Here is a 21,578-nt window from a genome sequence, read left to right on the forward strand (position 1 = left end):
CAAAGATCACTGAGCCTTGTTGTGCCAACCCTGCTGTTTGAGGAATGAGACCTGCCAACAATCACTATAGCCATGCTTTGTTGAGTTCCTTGATAGACATTTACTGTGGGAGATGGCTACTGGCAAGGAATGACAAGTCTAACAATCATTCATTTCAGGGACAGAGAGGAGGGAAAGTAGTGATCTCTGGAGGTAGAGTAGGGGATAAAATGAGATGGGGAACATGTCATGATGACCTTCAAATATATTTTTCCTCGCTTGTTTGAAGTGGATGCTGTCTCAGGCTTATGTGCAACGTTTTTATTCTTACCGATGTTTAGAGGAGGAAAAATGGTAATGGCCTGTTGCCATGGTGACCAGGTTCTCATTTAACACTTGCCAGAAGATACCAACCCTACTGTTACGCTTGTTTACACTGAGCTGCACTGGGGTCGGAAGACATTACAATAAGACACCATGGAGCCGGCGTGAGATATGGGTCGGAAAACGTACCTCAATGCAGGTTGGAATATGCCACTATACTCCAAATTTTACCTCTATCCTCACTGCTCCATCGAGAAGATTGAAATACTGCTTGTTTTCCCAGGAATCTGCCCTTTTGTCCTCATGCTAGCAACAGTAGCTACAGCAAGCCATTTTGGAATGGCACGTGGTGTTGAACAACAAAGGAGCTAATTGGCTGATACTGCCATTCCAAAATGGCTGCTAGCTAGCATGAGGACAAAATGGGCAGTTTTCCAGGAAAACAAGCATTATTTCAATCTTCTCGATAGAGCAGTGTGGATAATGGTAAACATTGAGTACAGTGCATATCCCATTCCTGCATTGAGGTACAGTGTCTTAATGTTCCAACCCCAGTGCAGCTCAGTGTAAACAAGCATAACTTTAGGGTCAATATCTTCTGCCAAATTTAACAGACCACTGGCAATGACCATTATCTGTATGTTTTTGAGTATGTTTGTCTTTGAGTTTACTTGTGTTCATGTCATTGAATGCATGCATGAGAGAAAGTCAGAGAGAGATTGTGGGAGATTAAGGACAGTTTAGATGGATGGTTGGTCTGCATGCTTGTGATGATTATATGAAGGGCAGTGGAATCCCACTCTCTTTTCTATGCTAAAGGCAGCAGTGGAAACATAGTTGGAAGATGGTGTGGATGCAGGAATTGAACCCCGGTCTTCGGGGTTGTAATATATGCACTTGGAGCCAGTCCTGTTGCCACTCAACCACAGGCTCTTGCTGATTTTTATGGCTTTGTGATAGGATGTGTGATAGGAGCTCTGTCCTGGGGGCTAATCGCACCCTCTCCAGATGGAGAAAGCCCAACCCAGCATAGGTCTTCCTGCCTCAGGATGAGAGATGCAGGTTCTGGGATGTGGAGGAAGGGGGGCATGGAGAGCTGAAAGAGAGGGGTGATGTTCACACAGCACCTCCAGGAATAAGCAGCTCAGAGAGGAGTGCAGAGACAGTCTGTCCCCTAACTCTGTTTGGTTTACAGAGAAGAAGATGCAGATTTTTAATTAGTGTAATTAGGTGTTTGAGGGATGTATTAGCACAATCTCTTCCTAGTGAGTGACAGGTGGAAATTGTTTTCATATTCATGCCTGTCACTTTGCAAATAGGACTTGTCAGGTTGGGTCTAACTGCACAGGCATGTTCCTGAGCAGAGATACAGTACAAGACGATAACACACAAACACACACAGTGGCAGTTCTAGCTTCTATGGCTCCTTGGGCGAACCCCCCACCCTCAAAAAACGGCACCATTCTGCACTAACTAATTTTTATTCAGACATTTGGAACAACACATAATTAATCATAACATTTAAAAATAAGACTCACATAAAAAAAATAAGTAACAACGACAAATAGAAACAAATGTGTTGTTTTGGCACTCGAGCATCAATACATTACCCATCCCACAACTCTGTCAACCATGAGTTAAGACTAAACCATTTCACCTTGTGTCACGGTTGTCTGAAGGAGCGGACCATGGTGCAGCGTGTTTGTAGTTCCACATTATTATTTAGTCGTGAAACGTAATGCAATACACTAAATAACTGAATACACAAAAACAACAAACCGTGCCGCAGAGCGAAACAAACACTACTCAAAAGATAATCACCCACAAAACCCAGGAAGAAAAACCCCTACTTAAATATGATCTCCAATCAGAGGTAACGAGGACCAGCTGCCTCCAATTGGAGATCAACCCCAAAAACCCCAACATAGAAATAGAAAACTACAACTTAAACATAGAAATAGAAAACATCGAAAAACACAAAACACCCCTGTCACGCCCTGACCTACTCTACTATAGAAAATTACCTCTTACTAGGGTCAGGACGTGACACCTTGGTGGTGTGCAGATGGGTTTTATGTTATTAACTATTTCGCACAAACCACCAAAAAATGCAACAATATGTCTGTGAAACTATATATTCTCAGTATTCTGAATGAATTGTGGTATATTTGGTAGCATATCGTAGTGTGTCTGATTTTAGTAATTTCATTAGTACTGTACAAAGTTAGAAGTGCGCTATTTGATAGATTCTCCCACTCCCCCTACCTCGCTTCCAGTGGGGAGACCTGAGGTCAACCTACCCCCGCCCCCCTCTCCATTCCGTACTTCTGAGTGGGAGACCTTCCCAGGCAGTAGCCTGCCTAGCTCACAAACTAGAATCAGGGCAACCACTCCGACAAGGTTAATTGACCCACAGTCTCACACGGTGACATGATATCATTGAAGTGCTAATGAGTGATAGAAAACCGATCACGCAAATGTCACCATTCCGATTTTTTTTTGGTGTGCGGGCACACCATGCCGCACTCGGCAAGATGCCACCCTGGGCGGCTGCCCATGTCGCCTATACATAAATCCGCCACTGCACACACACGCAGGGATACCATGCTGCATAAATCTGTTGTGTTACCATTTGCCCCTCACACACACATCTTTAATGGGTTTAATCAGATCATGTGCTGGATACTGAACTGATTATATTCTCCTAGACAAAAAGTAGACCTAGAATTTAGTATGACTAGGAAGAATGTTTGGGGAATGGGGTTAGAAATAGCACTGGAAGGTGAACATTAGCCTAGCCTCTGTTTCACTCCTGGAGAAGGCAGAACGTGTTGAAAGCGGGTTGCAGCAGAGATCTAAAATGGTTTGTCTAAATCAGGCCATTTCGATTTAATGGTGGGCTCCAGACCAGGGATCACATTAGGAAAATGTGGCGACAAATATTTAGCCGACAATTTTTTATTTACGGGACATTTGAGAAATGTGCCGTACCCATATGCATTGGGTGCGTAAACCTGATTAGGGCGTCCACGCATGATGCTCAGAATGACATAAATAACGTCTAGAATATGGTAATTCATATTAACAGCACATGCAAGTCGGGGATGCAACGATGTGTGGTCCTTCTTACCTAATTCAGATGTCCACTTTGAACACGTTAGAATAACTGTCCACATTAACTTTTCCTCAGACAACAAGACGAGTAATGAACAGCAAAATCACTAGCCTATGTCAATCTAATATAGTAGAAACGTTTAGGCTACCTTTTCTATGATCAGCTTGTCGACAAAGATAGCCTATTCCAAACAGACTCTGGGACAGTTGTGGAACGATAGATCCCAAATTCATACAACCAGTAGAACTAGGCTACATAAAAAAAAGGTTAAAAAGCAATGAGTCTGACGCAACAGATCAGAACGCTTAAAATGTTGATAAACTATTACTTATTCACATTATAAGCGCAGCAATGCGCACATGGCAGTAGCCTACGCGCAAATGTTCGTTCCATAAAACAATTAAACGGGAAAACACCATTGTCAAAAAGGCACTGCACATGTGAGCGGTATCATGTGACAGAGATGAAAATATCCTTTAGAAAGAGAGGATATCTAATAGGATACTTTGAAGCAAGGTAAGCCATTCCTCATAATATGTATTAAAACATTCAAGTTTCAAACAATTAAATATGTTTTCAAAATGCATACTGCCTCCAACTCATTGCAAAGTGGTGTGTGACGCGCTGATGTGAAGCCTGCCTTACATTGTCGTTTGATGTCGCGTTCAAAACAACTGGGATCTCGAAAATCTTAGACTTCAGTGCGTTCACGACAACTGGGAAAAAACGAGCTCCGACGGTGAAAACTTGGTTTGAACGGTCAACCAACTCAGAATTCCAACTCGTGAACACAGGCTTCTTTCTAGAGCTCCAATTTTACGACATGAAGATAACTGAAGTAGTATTTGTCAGTTCCCAGTTGTCTTCCTAGTTGTCTTGAAAGCACCGCAATATGCTTCAGCAGCAGCTCTTGTGCTGTCTGTCAGATTTGCCACTGTTTGTGTGAGATAAACAAGACTACATAAAGAATATACTGTAGACATGAGTCAATTCAATTTCACTAAATTATGCAAATTAACCTATAGACTGATAAGCATAACCAGTTAATTGTATTTCCATTGACTGGTATTTCCATCAATGAATAGGCTAACATTTTCCAATGGGATTTTTTTTATCTGTTCCCAGACAATTGGCCAGTGCCAGTTTAATTTATCTGCTTTTTATTTTTTTTTATGGACAATAGCCAGCTATTACGGGCTAATTGAAAACCTGCTCCAAACAAACCTTTCCCACCTGTGCAAAAAAAATCTGTCGCGGACATCACACAATATGAAACAAATTTTAGGATTTGCAATTGCATTCAGATATTTTGTATAGATTAGCTATCAAATGTCCGATCTTCTACAAAGACCAATTTCCATCCCTACCTTTTTCACCTTAGAGGGACAGTAAAAGAGTGATACAGGTGATTGGCATTCATTGTGATGTTTGCACTTGCACTGCTCAATACTAAAACACTTCAGTTATTCACTGTAAATTGCCTCACCGATTTCCTCCCTAAGCCATACTCAAGGTTCCTTTAGGGAAAATAATCAGTCTGAGATGGTAAAATCTGGTCTGTCCAGTCTTGTTCGCTCTGTCTTTTTAATGTCTTCTGAGTGCAGTGGTAATTGGATTGTCGATGGGCTTCACCCTTACTTACATGAAGCAGAAAACAGAATACAACATATTGCACTCCATAGTAGTGGACTAATGATATGTTGGACTGAGGCCCTCTGGTGGCAAACGTGTGTTCTCTAATTGGATTTAGACAAGCGTGTGGGAATGTGTTGCTGACACAACCCACTTATCTCAATGGAAACCTTCTGACAGCAACATCTTCCTCCGGAAGTCAATTTGTTCTCTGGAGCTCAGGGATGAGGATTGTGAAGTGATCACTGAAAAACATCTCAAAACATAATTATTATGAAGTAGTGGGGCTGGAGCTGGAACTAGTGATCTGCATTAGAGGGTTGCCATCTAGTGCTTGTACAGGGGCAGTGCAGGACAGTGACTGCTGTGTGTGAGGTGAACGCCAACAGGACTGCCGAGCCAAGAGCTGGAAAAGCAACAGGATCAGGAATGATGGAATGAAGGAGCGATCAAGGGGAGGGAGAAGAGGAAAGGGAGGATGAGAGAGAGTGTCTGACACTTCTCTGTTGGTGGTTCCATTGCCATGCAACACACACACACACACACACACACACCACACACACACACACACACACACACACACACACACACACACACACATACACACACACACACCCGAAAACACATATGAGGTTCATTCAGTTCGCTTGAACATTTGCTACATTGCGGAATGGTTTGTACTGAACGACACGTTTCCCCAAAACGTTCTTGTCCATTCTTGAGCAGACTTTGAGGTTAGTTTGCTCCCATTTGGTCGGTGTGTCGAGGTGTGGCTTGAAGCAATGAGTGACGTATTTAAAGGCCAGTGGCCATGCTGACAGTGTTCCCCAGCCCACAACCCAACCTCTTCCTGCTTTTTAACTGGTTGTTCACTACAACACTGAACGCAGCTATGGACACACACGGACATGGACACTGTGTATATAACACTGTGCAGTTTGATCATAGAGGTCTGTCATTCAATATCTAAACTAGATTTGATTTGACATCTGAGAGATTGGCTGAGGTGACTTACTCTGGCTGATACCAAACTCGAAGTCCTCCTGACTTCAGAGTCTGGAAAGGCTGTGTTGCCAGCACGATGTTCCCTGTGGCTCAGTTGGTAGAGCATGGTGTTTGCAACGCCAGCATGGTGTGTGCAACGCCAGCATGGTGTGTGCAACGCCAGGGTTGTGGGTTTGATTCCCACGGGGGGCCAGTACAATTTAAAAAAATAATAATAAATGAAATGTATGCACTCACTACTGTAAGTCGCTCTGGATAAGAGCGTCTGCTAAATGACAAAAAAATTCATCAAAAAAATGAGGGGGCTGGACTTTTACTGGTTGATTCTCCTCTGTGTCTTTGTCACTCAAACACCCACAGGCACAGCCACACACAGCCCTTGAACGCAGCTCCCTTCCATTACAACTGTTGAATTTTCAAATCCAAACAACGAGACGTCTCAACCAGACAGGAAAATAAACCTTGAACAAGGAAAAGGAAACCTTGAACCAGTCAATGTGTCCACTCAATTTCTGAGCAAATACTGCATTAAAAACAGCCTCTTTTCCAGACCAGTGAGTCACAGTTCTTCCTCACTGTGTTGTCACTTTGGTCACGTCAGCCAGGTTAGAGATGACTGGGGTTAGAGTATGTCAGAGTTGGCCTCAAAGGACAATTCCACCACTTTATAACCAGTTATGGTGCTGTTAGTATACATGCACTACTGTAAGATTTGATACACATTTCGTTTTTGTTAGTCATACGGCACGATTCCTCGGTTTTGTCATTTTTTAACCTTCTGCCTTTCCCTCGACTACAGTATACTACAATCCCCAGGGTGCATTTCACCTCCCAGGATCCAATGCTCCACCCTGTCAGCAGTTAGCTTAGATGGCTAGCAAGCCCAGACAAAGCTTCTATCACAACTCAAAAGTAATGTAATATACACTTATAACTTATAATTATATTATGATGCTTGCATGAATATCATGCTGAATATATGTTCATGTCATTGTCACCAATCAACTGCAATACACAAAAAATATATAATTTAGATGCTAACCATAAATTACTGTATCTGATGGTTAGCTAGCATGCCAACTGCTACATTCGAAATAGTAACAGTCAAGTTCAACAATAACAGTCAAGTTCAAGCTTAGCAAATGTCTTATAGAACAGTCCAAACAACATGTATGCCTGTTGGAACACAACATTTATTATGAAACTTACAGTAAAATCGCTACAGAATCCCTGTCTCATGATTGAAGCCTGTATCTTTGGTGCTAACATTAATACTGCTAGCTAGCTAAGTAGCTAACCTTGCTGCATCTGAAATAAGAGTTTCAGATAATAAGAGTTTTCAACAATAACAATAACAGACAAATACAGCCTTAGAGACTGTCCAAGCAACCATTCAAGCAACCATTCAACAACACCTATCGGAACTAATAAAATGTATGAAGTTTACAGGTAATTCACTTTGAAAATATAGCCTATTTGGAAAGGGTGCAACTTCGTTGGTGATGGTTGGAGTGGTTTTCCAAATGGAATCATGGGGGTTTGAGTAAGCTGACTATACATATCATTCTATAGGTTTTTGAGTCTATTACAAATATTTACAGGTGTTATTAGACCAAGACAACCAGAGCAACATATGAGTTGCAATATGAGTTCCAATATGACCAGAAAACTACTGAAGGGTTATATACAGTAGATCGCTGAAAATTACTGTCCATACTTTCTTTTTATTAGTCATCTCAGGGATCCTCCTAGAAAACATTACAGAGAAGCAATTTCCCGATTGTGCTCATCAATTAACAGTCAATAGACATGAAATCATAATATTACACTAAACTGTGTAGGACATCACTAAATACTTCATAATAACAACCCAAATGTTAAAAGTGGCAGAGTTGCCCTTTAATCTTTTCTCTTGTTAGAATGAATGGCGAATTCAGTTCAGTCATTGTCTTTGTTCTGTTTAAAAAAAAAATGGTGTATGGCCCCTGTTTGTGACTGCCGTGAACTTGTGGGTCTGAGGGCACACAGTACTGAGTGTGTGGTGTGTGTTTGTACTGGTGTAACTGGAGAGTGTTACTGTGTGTGTGTGTGGTGTGTGTTTGTACTGGTGTAACCCAGGAGTGAAACTAAGCCGGTACAGAGTTCCAGTAAAATAAATAGTGGTGGTACGCCATACCGGTAAAAGAATAGCCTATCACAATAATAGCACCCCCTGGTTTATGCACCTTTTGAAGTTCAGATGGGAACAGTAATAGGTGGAATAGTAACTGAAGTCTGGACACTGACTGTAGGCCTCACATGTAGCCTATTATAATATTTACTCCTGCAGAATTAAGTGTTTCTTGCAGTAAAATGATAGGCAAAATGATTTTTTAAGGGGTTAATTGAAGTCTATCAAATGTATCTGCCAAGTGTATCTGCCAATCAACCAATCACTCCAATCTTATACTGAACAAAAAATATAAACGCAATATGCAACAATTTTAAAGATTTTACTGAGTTAGTTAATTTAAGAAAATCAGTCATTTGAAATACGTTTATTAGTCCCTAATCTATGGATTTCACATGACTGGGAATACAGATATGCAAAAAAGGTAGGGGTGTGGATCAGAAAACCAGTCAATATCTGGTGTGACCACCATTTGCCTCATGCAGCGTGACACATCTCTTTTGCTTAGAGTTGATCAGGCTACTGATTGTGGCCTGTGGAATGTTGTCCCACTTCTCTTCAATGGCTGTGCGAAGTTTCTGGATATTGGCAGGAACTCGATCCAGAGCATCCCAAATATGCTCAGTGGGTGACATGTCTGGTGAGTATTGCAGGTCATGGAAGAACTGGGACATTTTTACCATCCAGGAATTGTGTACAGATCCTTGCGACATGGCTGTGCAGTATCATGCTGAAACATGAGGTGATGGCAGCGGATGAATGGCACGATAATGTGCTTCAGGATCTCGTCACGATATCTCTGTGCATTCAAATTGCCATCGATAAAATGCAATTGTGTTCGTTGTCCATAGCTTGTGCCTGCCCATACCATAACCCCACCTCCATGATGTGGCACTCTGTCACAACGGTGACATCAGCAAACCGCTCACCCACACATCGCCATACACCTGGTCTGCGGTTGTGAGGCAGGTTGGACGTCCTGCCGAATTCTCTAAAACGACATTTACCGCCTCGGCTAATGGTAGAAAAATGAACATTCAATTCTCCAGAATGCGCTCTGGTCGACATTCCTACAGTCAACATGCCATTGTGTTGTGTGAAAAAACTGCATAGTCTAGAGTGGCCTTTTATTGTCCCCAGCACAAGGTGCATCTGTGTAATGATCATGCTGTTTAATCAGTTTCTTGATATGCCACACTTGTCAGGTGGATGGATTATCTTGGCAAAGGAGAAATGCTTACTGACAGGGATGTAAACACATTTGTGCACAAAATTTGAGAGAAATAAGCTTTTAGTGCATATTAAGGAACATTTCTGGGATATTTTATTTCAGTTCATGAAACATGTTACGCTCATTATAATTCCAACCCTCAGATTTCCCCAGACAAACCCATCTTTCTCAGTCCACTACCATTTTACAATTTCCTTTTTCAATACATGATGTCTTACGAGGTTCTGAACCTCTCTATTTGTACCATTTCTACCGTGATTGTCCTAAAATTGTATTGTTTATCTAAGAGTATAATCATATTTCCCATTGATTGATTGTGGTTTTTCAGATCCCCTAACAGTACTGTTTGTAGGTCCATCTGAACACAGAAATTATGACTTAACAACCAGTCTTGGACCTGACACCAAAAGTGAGCCACCGAAAGACAGAACCAAAAGAGATGATCTATTGGTTCTGTTTCCTAGTGGCAGAGTCTGCACAGGGATGACTGTTCAATGCCCCATATATTGAGCCTTCTTTTTGTGGCGAGAATTTTATATAATAGTTTTAATTGAAAAGAACGGATTGATGTGTCAATTGTTGTTTTGTATATCAGTTCATAAATCCGATGCCTTGGTATTGGGACATAAAAAAATCTGTTCCCAACTATCTTGAATGTTATGTGGCATAGTTGTCAAGGACACACCAAGAAACACTCACGTCAAACCACACCCCCAAGCCAACTCACGTTTGGCTCTGTCATGGCGCCAGCATTTCTTGAGGAGCAAGGCAAAAAACAAGCCCTAATCAGCGGTTGCAGTTCCCCTTTAATATTTCAGTTTTAACCCTCCAAACTCATGTTCGTTACATAAGTATGCCCGTTGAACTTTATCTGGTTTGCCATTCCAAATAAAATGAAATATGTTTTTCTTGCATGATTTGAAAAATTATTCTCCTGGAGTCAGTAGAACCATGAATAAATATGTAAACTAGATAGACCAAATGATAATTTCGTCTCTGGAATGGGAATGGAGAAATATGATTTGTTTCAGCATCTTTAGAGAATGCAAATGTATGTCTTATGTACTCTAAACGTGCAATTTTTTTCACCGACATAAAAGTTGACAGTATTTCATTTTCAACCACAGAAAATAGGCCTATGCATCCAAGACTAACTGAAACACAATCTATCAGAAACATGTTGGATTGTTTTCACACATTTTCATTTCCTTAAAACCGGTCAAAATGATTTTGTATGGGAAATCCCCAGGTCTCTAAATGTCCTCACTCCAGGAGAGAAGCAGACATTAAAGAGAAAAATATTATGATGTCAAATTGTTGATGATGCATTCATACTATGGATTTACGGCTTTATTCTGGTGAACAAGGCTTTATTTAGTATTCTAAAGCATCAATTAATGACAAAAGAGAAACTTTGTGTAGCCTAACATATAGCCTACCAAATGTCGTAAATTATAATCAGAAAAATATCTAAATGATGCGTAAAAACATATTTTTTCCCACACCCCCTGTCAAAAAAAATATTTTATGTTATTGAGTGACTGCTTATTGAATCGGTCTGTACCAGTCTGAACTTGTGAAGGTTGCCACTGAGGACATCATCACATTAGCATCACATTTTTTTATGAAGGTTTGTATTATTGGATTATGAGAGTTTTCCCAGCTTGTCCCTGTGGACAAGGTATTGTTGTGGTTATGGGGTGTAAATCAATAGCATTCACTAGGGAGGGGCTATTAAAGTTTTCTCCCACGTGAAGAGGATGTTAATTAAAGAATCCCTTTGAGCCGTGGTGGAGAAGGTTAGAGAGGAATCAATACCAGAGCAAGGTAAAAGAGTCCTCTAAGTCTTCTCAGAGATAGAAAGAGATAGGTCGAGAGAGAGAGAGGTCTACAGTATGGACATTTTTACTCAGTATTTGCTACAACATATTTTTAGGAGGTTTCAATTTGATTAAAAAAAGTGCTTGCTTTAGCTATTCTGATGGTTTTACCAACATAGATGATTACTGATGTATTCAGTATTGAAATTATACTGATTTGAATGTTCTATTTTTTCCTATATTCTATTAATCTCCAATCCAAATGAAGGGAGGTGTGTCTGTGACACTCACTCCTCTCGTTGCATCTTTCTTACACGCCATACCTCTCTCCATCAATCCCCCCCTCTCTCTTACTTGCTTGCTATTCTCGCTCTCCTTTCTCTTCTCTAATCTCCTTTTCTCTCCCTCCTTCTCTTTCTGCTTGTGCTCAAGCTCTGCTCTCCCTCTTACTCTCTCTTTACCTCATTTATTTATTTTCTCTCTTTCAATCAGCCTTATCCATTCTCTACCTTGTCCATTCTCTTTCTTTCTCTCTCTCTTTTGCTTTCTCTCTCTCTCTCTCTCTTTCGTCTTGGAGACGGTGCTGTGCAGCTCCCTGTCACTCTGCTCAGTTTACGTGCTATGCTCTGAGCTGCCGTGCTGTGCTGCGCTCCTCCTCTCCTTTTTGCTTCTCTCTTCTCTCCTCTTTCTCCGTCGCCTTTTGTTTGTTCTTTACTCTGTTCTGCTCTGCTAGTTTGGAACATATGCACCGGGTCAACTGGGATACTGGGATACTGGGATAGTGGGATACTGCATGTGGAGAGAGGGCTGGATGCGTCAGGTGCTCGGAACTCGGCCGTCGGACCCCGTGGATCTGTGGGGTGGGAAGGGAGGGGTGGGGGAGAGAGAGAGGGGGGAGGAAGGGCACCCAGGTGAAGGAAGGGCTGACCTGCCGTGGAACAAGGATGAAGGTGGTGGTCTGGTGTTGTGGGTCATGCTCTGCCAGGATCTGAGTTGTTCTATTTGGCTGGAGACCCCGTTGCTTTGCCCCCCCGGAGGGGCTCTTTTCCTGGAAAATCCGGGAAAAGCCAGGCGGGAGGAGCGGGAACCATGAACCAGCAGACGGATCCTCCGCGGCCAATCAACTGGACCATCAGGAAACTGTGCGCCGCAGCCTTCCTACCATCCGTACGCCTGCTCAAGGTATGGGTACCAGAGGGGGCTGGGGAGTGGAGGAGGAGGAGAAGTGGAGTAGGAGAGAAGGTTGTGTAGGAGGAGAGGAACGATGAATGTAGGGGGTTGGGGGTGGCAGGTGGGGGAGTTTGAGATTGACATAAGAGGGTGGTTAAGAAAAACCTAAAAGTACATTTACACAGGAATATGCTTCTCCCAGATCTGTTTGTGCTGTCTTACCTACTCCTATTTGATTATTGGCAAGACAACCCAGACAGACCAGGCTGGGACCAGGCTGACACAGGAGGAGGTTGCGAGGAAGAAAGGCCATTATACTGTGTACAATGACTGTTTGGTGAAGATATCTGAGCAATTAGGTTCAGATAGTGTTATATTCAATCTACACCACCCTGTTTTCTGTTTGGCATTTTTTGCTACAGTGTTAGGAGCTAGTAACACAATAATTTTTCTGCACCCGCTATATCTTCCAAACTGTGTACACGATCAATAAACTCTGATTGGATTTGTTTGATTTGATTAGATGCGTGATTCATTCTTGATGTGCCTTCCTTGAGGTTTTGCTTAGCTGGGTGAAAGTGACCACGCTGTAACAAATGTTCTCTGGTGGTGGGTGCCATTTATGATTAGGGAGGACGATTATTATTTAAAAAAAAATTATGATCATGGCCTTATTTCTATTACAGCATATTGGAGCTCAATATAATGAAATCACCCGCACACACAGTTCACTTTCACAGCATCATCACATCTACTGCTCTCCTCCTCTGATATTTTCACTTCGCTTATGGAGTTCAGTGCACAACACAACAACTGTCTGGGACCAGGCAAAAAAACGTATAACTATAACTAACCAATGATGTACTGTATATAAAGCCTGGATGACTGACATAGGGCGTTGTATTGAAGACACCTCCCAGCCATCTTGGTACTCATCCTCCATTCGAAAAACAGATTTTGGAAGCTATATAAATGCATTTATTAATGTGTACAATCATTTTTGACACATTTATTCGGTTACAGACACCTTAATGCATACTTTTAAATTATGTTATGTTAGCTAAAAATAAGTATATTTTTTGAGAATACTAATGTTACTGTTCACACTAAAACAAAAAAGTACTTCAATACATGTAATTTTGTCAGTTAAACATTGAATTGAAATACTGAAGAATTCCATTCATTCCTATGGAGGACTGCTCCTACTGGGGAGTACCAATATGGCTGACCGGTGGCTTCAAAGCCTCTCAATAGCCAAAACATAGCATCAGCAAACCAGGGTTTATAAACATCATTGGAACTAACCCACAATCCAATCCATGTGTATAGCAGTTTAATAGTTACCCGGTGGCAATAATTTAATTGAACTGAAATCTTACCCTGACTTGCATCAAACTGGGACGGAGAGACTGAAAAACAGCTTCTATCTCAAGGCCATCAGACTGTTAAACAGCCATCACTAACATTGAGTGGCTGCTGCCAACATACTGACTCATCTCTAGTCACTTTAATAATTCAAAATTGGATGTAATAAAGGTATCACTAGCCACTTTAAACAATGCCATTTTATATAATGTTTACATACCCTACATTACTCATCTCATATGTATATACTGTACTCTATACCATCTACTGCATCTTGCCTATGCCATTCGGCCATCGCTCATCCATATATTTTTATGTACATATTCTTATTAATTTCTTTATACTTGTGTGTATAAGGTAGTTGTTGTGAAATTGTTAGATTACTTGTTAGATATTACTGCATGGTCGGAACTAGAAGCACAAGCATTTCGCTACACTAGCATTAACATCTGCTAACCATGTGTATGTGACAAATAAAATTTGATTTGATTTTGATTTGACTTGGAAGAGTTGAAGTAATGGATAGCCTTAACCAGCTAGCTAACATAAATAGTATGCTTCTCTGTTTGAGTGAGGTTGTTGAGTAGGCTAAATTAGCTGCATTAGCTAGCTAAGTAAGTGAAAGTGAAGTTCTCACTCTCTGCTGCTTCTCCTTAATTTTTTAAGAAATTAATTTGTTCAAAACTGCTCAACTATTGTCTTTCTCTGTTTGAGTCAACTACTCACCACATATAATGTACTGCAGTGCTAGCTGGCTCTAACTAATGCTTTTAGTACTAGATTCATTATCTGATCCTTTTATTTGGATGGACAACATGTCAGTTCATGCTGCAAGAGCTCTGATAGGTTGGAGGACATCCTCCGGAGGTTGTCATAATTACTGTGTAAGTCTATGAAAGGGGTTGAGAATCCTGAGCCTTCTAGGTTTTGTATTGAAGTCAATGTACACCGAGGAGGACGGAAGCTAGCTGTCCTCCGGCTACACCATGGTGCTACCCTACAGAGTGCTGTTGAGGCTACTGTAAACCTTCATTGCAAAACAATGTGTTTTTAATGTTTCACTATTTTTATAGTGAATGGTTCTCCTCTTCCTCCTCCTTTGAGGAGCCTCCACTGGTTTGGTTGTGTGCCTGTGTTCACTGTATTTGCACATTGTATGAGAGGGAGTGATACATGTGATTAACATATGAGGTAATTTATTGGCTGTCACAAGATATTTATAGACCTGGTTATAAACTGTCTTTATTCATTTCCTGGTGTGAACATGTTAAAGGCTGTTTATAACCATGCGTTTTGATACACATTACTATAGAGCTCTTGTCTGTGTTCTCCCCAGTCTTCTTTTGATCTCTCAGCATCAAAGTCTCATAGCAAGTACTGTATCTCTATGATGTTAAACCAGGCCAGTTGAATGTGTGTGTGTGTGGACGTGTTTGTATTTGCATGTGTATAGCAAATTAATTATATTGTAATCACTGATGGGGTCTGTGTGCATGAGTGTATAAGGCATTAACAGAGAGATGGGAAATGTGTGTGTGTATTGATGTGAGTGGCTTTCTAACCACTGATGGGTCTGGATAGTGTGTCTGGTCCATCTCAGAAGATGTCAGAATGGCAGTGTAAGTTCAGCCTAATAGGCCTATCATTATCATGTGAGCACATTTCTGCACCTCAAGCCCTTTCCCAGTCTCCCGTGAATTTGACCTAATTACCTGGCTACCGTGTAAAGCATTCTCTAGTGTGTGTGTTTGCGTTTGTGTGGCTGTTATGTAAAAGGTACAATCACTGAAAACACACCCATATTCACATTTGCTCGACATACTGACATAAATCAATCTTACCATTTAGCTCCACTCCTTTTTTCGAGACAAAAATAACATTTGGTGTATCATTGTACTGCAATAAATACTTAATTCTGCAGGAGTTAATTTCATATTAGGTTACATGTGAGATGTTACAGGCCTGTCAGTGTTCATATTTCAGTTAGAATTCCATTTAACCCATCTCAAGTTCAAAGGTATTGTTTTAGCCCTCTCATTTCAGCTCTCTCATAAGATGGTAAAGTAAACATGTTATAATGTGACATTAGTATCTCACAATATCAGAATCTTTCACAATAAACAAGTCATTCACAATAATATTCAAAGTAGGCATAGTAAGAGAGACATTAGTCTTTCACAGTGTCAAATATTTAAGTGGGCATAGTCATCAACTCAAAGTTTACACTCCACAATTAAATAATAGCCATACATACAGTAATGGCAGTGTAGTACAATACATGGAATACTTGTACAGTTGTGCAATAAGAGGTAACAGAGTCATCTTGTGACAAGAACATGGAGAGAGTAGATACTTTATTGTCAATCGGTTCGAACGGAAATGTGTCTTCTGCTTTTCCCAACATCATGCAGTGCAGCAACACCTGGTGGAGAGCAACTGTGCCTTAGTCAAGGACACACTGTCAGGAGATAGTACATGGGAGCCTTCCAGCTACCAGTTCAATTCCATACCCATTTTTGTTACATCCTGGGCATGAACCATTGTAGTCATGGCACCGCACTCATTCATTGCTCCTGTATTAGCCTAGCTTAGCAGTGTTTCCTGATCCTGGTCCTAGGGACCCAAAGGGGTGCACATTTTTGTTTTTGCCTTAGCACTACACATTTGATTGAAATCAAAGCTTGATATGTTGATCATTTGAATCAGCTGTGTATTGTTCAGACAAAAATAAGAATGTGCACCCCTTTAGTTTCCCACGACCAGGATTGAGAAACAGAGGCAGACCAGCAGCTGGAAGGTTGCTGGTTTAAGCCCCGGGCAGGGCAACACAAACATGGGAATGCATCTGAACTGGCAGCTGCAGGGCTGTTGGTCATTGATCCCATGTACCATCTCCTGCCTTTGTACCCTTGAGCAAGGCACCTAACCCCCCACAATTGCTCTCCATCAGGGGGCTCTGCACTGCTACTCAACCTGTGTCAACGTGTGTGTGTTTGTTGGTGTTGGGAAAGGGAGAATAGACATTTTCCATTCTAACCAATGGATTCTAAAGTTGTATTAAATTCCTCTTTGGAGTCATCCATGTCATTATCCAGCATTTTGTCCATCTAGAGAGGGATAGACAGCCCTGACAACTGACAACACATACTGGCTCCCCATGTAGTCTACTCCATCGAGCATTATTGACTGAAAAAAGGACAACACATTAGACTCCTCTCCACAGGCATTTGTTGAAGTATATTAGCACAATATTGATTGGAGACATTTCACTTTGATTATAACCCACCCCAGTGGGCATACGACGTGATAAAGACATATTTTACTCGTTGAAATCTGGTAAGGATGTCTTATAACCAGGTCACAACCAGATTTAGTCGTCTTTTTCCTGACGTCTTTTTGATTTTATGAAAAATACATTGATTGATATCTGTTTTTTGGTTGAAATCTGATGGAACTACTGACCCGTTATCTAAATTCTACTAAATTAATAGACTCCAATCTATATAAACATGTGCATAGTGTTTGTGGGCCATGCGCCCATTGCATTGAGACACTAGAACCATTACCATTATACACATTTGAGTAATGTTCTTTTTTTAGCAGGGTTTGCATGATTCAGCTTAGCACACTTGGCAAACAACAGCTGGCAGAGCTCACCAAAGAGGTTTAGGGTCTCCTGGCATACTGTGCCCAGTCAACATGCTGGGATCGGGCCTAATCCGTTTGAGACTTGGGGGACTCTGCATGGACTCGGACTCTGGGGGCTTCATGTGGGCCGTGCTTTTTCAGAGACCTGAAGAATCATATTTCTCTGGGCTCTGGCTAATGGTACTCGGGCATAATCAACTTCAGCTTATCCGGCACGATCATACTATCATCCCATGATAGTACGAACTGGCGCGGCAGGTTCCAGAATCTCCAGCGTAGCGCTCCGGGGGAGGTAAGCGGGGTTCTCGGGACACTGGGGTAGGCTGGGAAGAAACGCTGCTGGTGGCGGGGTTGCTGAGAGTCTGGGGGATTACTGGTGTAGCCCGCTGCCTAGTAGGGTATCTGCGGAATTTCTCCAGCAATGTATCAAATGCCTGGTCATGGCGTTCTGCCAGGGTATGGAGTCCCTCCATAAGGCATTGCAGTAACTCCTCGTGTCTTCCAATGGTGGCTCCTTGAGAGTCAGAGTCAGGCAGGTACAGGACGGCAGGCAGGCTCGGGGACAGGGCAGACAAGCGTGCTTGCTCAGTGCATTGCTTGAGCAAATGAGACAAAGCGCCCGGTAGGCTACACAACAATGCCACCACTTGAAACAACAAAAGCCTCTCAATTGAAAAGATTTGACTGCTAAGTTTCCTTAATTTAGGCGGTGGTTTAGAGAGAGAGAGAGTGAGAGAGAAGTGGTCTAAGGCTAGCTTTGCCACTAGAGATCCTGGTTCGAGTCCAGGCTCTGTCGCAGCTGTCCCTGACCGGGAGACCCATGGGGCGGGGAACAATTGGCCCAGCATCATCTGGGTTAGGGGACGGTTTGGCCTTGTCCCATTGCGCTCTAGCGACTCCTGTGGCTGGCTTCCAGGTTAAGTGGGCATTGTGTCAAGAAGCAGTGCGGGCGGCTTGGTTGGGTCGTGTTTCGGTGTACGCATGGCTCCCGACCTTCGCGTCTCCCGAGTCCGTACGGGAGTTGCAGCAATGAGACAAAGACTGTAACTACCAATTGAATACCATGAAATTGGGGAGAAAAAGGAGTAAAAAAAGAAAAGAAAAAAAGCTGTGTGTATGTGTTCTGTGTGAGAGAGAGAAGGGGGAGAGAGATGATGATCACAATAACTTATAGAAAAGATTATCATCATGTCAACATTGTCATTCTACCTGTGAGTGTGTGTGAAAGAGAGAGCGATACTTTTTACAATAGGCAATAAACTGGAATCAGGTGGTCATTACCAGCTTACGATGAGGTCTTAATTAACTATGACCAGTAGGCTACATACAGTTGTGTAAAGTAGTTAAGTAAAAATACTTTAATCTACCACTTAAGTAGATTTTTGGGGTATCTGTATTTTACTGTTTATATTTATGACAACTTTTACTTTGCTACATTACTATATATGTAGTATAAAAAAATCATTGCTATTCATATTTGAAAATATCCTCACTCCCTCCTTCCCTCAAACACAAATTCCCTCTTTCTTTCATTCCCTCATTACCTCCCTTCCTCACTCACTCACTCACTCAATCACGCATGCACGCTCACACACACTCACTCACCATACAAAGTCAAATGGGGAGTGCCAGGGCACACTGGACATACCTAAAGGATTTGGTGTCAAATTAGCTCTGGAGGCAACAACAGAATATCATGGAAAATAAAATTAATGAGCAAACCCCCCTGAAATAGAGAAGGGGCTATAGATGTTGCATTAGATTGATAAATTCTGTATTTCTTTTGTAGGCTGCCACCACTGCCATCCTGGTTAAGCAAAGCTTGCATAGCATCACCTCTCCTGTGTTTGAAGGAGAACTGGTCACAGACTCCTCTGTCTAAATTGTTTTTAACACACATCACGTTACATCTCAAACGAAATAAAGTTAGCTCTGAGGTGCTCTCGCAAACTTTACGTGACCTTATGATCTACTATTATGGATAGTCTACAAAATTGTACTCTGTAACGGATAGATTTGAAACAGTACTTAAGTACAATACTTCATTCTAAACATACTTAAGTAAAAGTAAAATTACTCACTTTCAGGAACTCGGAAAAGCTACTCAATTATAGTAACGAGAATATTTGTATTTGAGAGTATGTGTGTGCGTGTGTGTGTGTGTCTCAGTCACCAGATCTCAACCCAATTTACAGTGCCTTCAGAAAGTATTCATACCCCTTGACTCATTCCACAATTTGTTGTGTTATAGCTTGAATTTAAAATGGATTAAATCATTTTTTTTTCTCTCACTCATCTATAACAATACCCAATAATGACAAAGTGAAAACATGCTTTTAGAAATGTTTGCAAATTTATTGAAAATGAAATACAGAAATACAATATCTAATTTACATAAGTATTCACACCCCTGAGTCAATACATGTTAGAATCACATTTGACAGCAATTACAGCTGTGAGTCTTTCTGGGCAAGTATCAAAGTGCTTTGAATGCCTAGATTGTACAATATTTGCACAGTATTATTAAAAAAATTCTTCAAGCTCTGTCAAATTGATTGTTGATCATTGCTAGACAGATATTTTCAAGTCTTGCCATAGATTTTCAAGCCGATTTAAGTCAAAACTTTATATAGACCACTCAGGAACATTCAATGTCATATTGGTAAGCAACACCAGTTCATATTTGGCCTTATGTTTTAGCTTATTGTCCTGCTGAAATTCCCATGGTATCTTCTAACCTGATTGTCCTATTTGTCAGCATCCTTGCCCACATTGATTTAAAGGTAATTCAGAATAATGATAATGATGGGCCTCCCAAGTGGCGCAGTGGTCTAAGGCACTGCATCTCAGTGCTAAAGGTGTCACTACAGACCCTGGTTCGATTCCAGGCTGTATCACACCCGGCTGTGATTGGGAGTCCCATAGGGTGGCGCACAATTGGCCCAGCGTCGTCCGGGTTTGGCTGGGGTAGGCCGTCATTGTAAATAACAATTTGTTCTTAACTGACTTGCCTGGTTAAATATATATCATCATAAAAATGAATGTCCGTCAGGGTGGGTGTGAACAGTGAAAATAAAGATGAGATTTAGAGATAGCCAAAAGTGTCGGATGCTCATGGGTCTAGTGTGCGATGGTAATTCAATAAGTGTGTGTAATGATTAATTCCGATCCAAACTGGTAATTAATGAAGTTCTCTGACGTTTTCAACCAGTAATTAAATCCCCCATTAAAAGACCTTCAACCTTTTACTGCAATGGTGTCTTAAACAAAGCTATGTTGAAACAACAGTATACACCTCACACACATGGTTATGGGTTTAAAAAAAATAAGACACCTGTACCATGTCAGATATAGAGTTGAAATGTATTACATTTTGAGTTTGCATCAAAATATTACACTTTATATACATCACAGAAGAGTGAAATATAACAAAACCGTTTGAAATAGAAACACCAGATTTTTGCCGGATATTTGAAATAATGTTTATTAATTATGAAATTCTAAAAAAGGTGACCGACCGCCTCGATTTGGTCTTATGTAGCAAAATTTGAAATTGTGTTTTTTTACATTGGATAAAAGTAGAGACTCAGAGCTAGAATATGGTATATCATACACTGTAGTTGAGGAACAATGGGAAAGTAATTCTGCTTTGAAAGTTGATAAACCTGTAACCCCACTTTTGAGAAAATTGCCCTTGAATGTTCTGGTACAACTGCTGGAGAGCTATTCTTTGTCTACACCCATTCAGCATCGTTCACACCCTCTTAAGCCTTAGCCCCATCCATCTCTTTAAGGAATCATATGTGAGGACATGTGGTAAACATGCGCTATAAGAAAATCTAAGTTATTTGTCACATGCACAGGATATAGAAGGTGTAAACAGTACACTGAAGTGGTTACTTGCATAATAGCAATATCAAAAACAGAAAGTGTCCAGATCAAAATATTTAATCAATATCTTATCATTATTAGATGACCCTGACACACTTGTCTAAATTGATGGGTCACGTGAAGGAAATGCTATAACACCCCACATCTAGCTAAGTGGATGGGTAAATATTGCCTAGACATGAAATACAATATCAAATCAAATAGAATTTGTCACATGCGCCAAATACA

At 41.1% G+C, this 21,578-nt stretch overlaps 1 protein-coding gene across 2 annotated transcripts in view; it reads left to right on the forward strand.

Annotated features, from left to right (window-relative positions):
- Positions 1-12,166: 12,166 nt before the first annotated feature.
- The window catches only part of trpm3 (transient receptor potential cation channel, subfamily M, member 3), a 254,242-nt gene continuing 244,830 nt past the window's right edge, over positions 12,167-21,578 (forward strand). For both annotated transcript variants that reach the window (XM_045703003.2, XM_014160648.3), the window contains exon 1: positions 12,167-12,458. In XM_045703003.2, the coding sequence (XP_045558959.2) occupies positions 12,366-12,458 (93 nt within the window). In that variant the 5' untranslated portion in view covers positions 12,167-12,365. The remainder of the gene's footprint in view (positions 12,459-21,578) is intronic.

The sequence above is a fragment of the Salmo salar genome, chromosome 20 (assembly GCF_965601325.2).
Source record: "Salmo salar chromosome 20, fSalSal1, whole genome shotgun sequence".
Classification (NCBI taxonomy): Eukaryota; Metazoa; Chordata; class Actinopteri; order Salmoniformes; family Salmonidae; genus Salmo; species Salmo salar.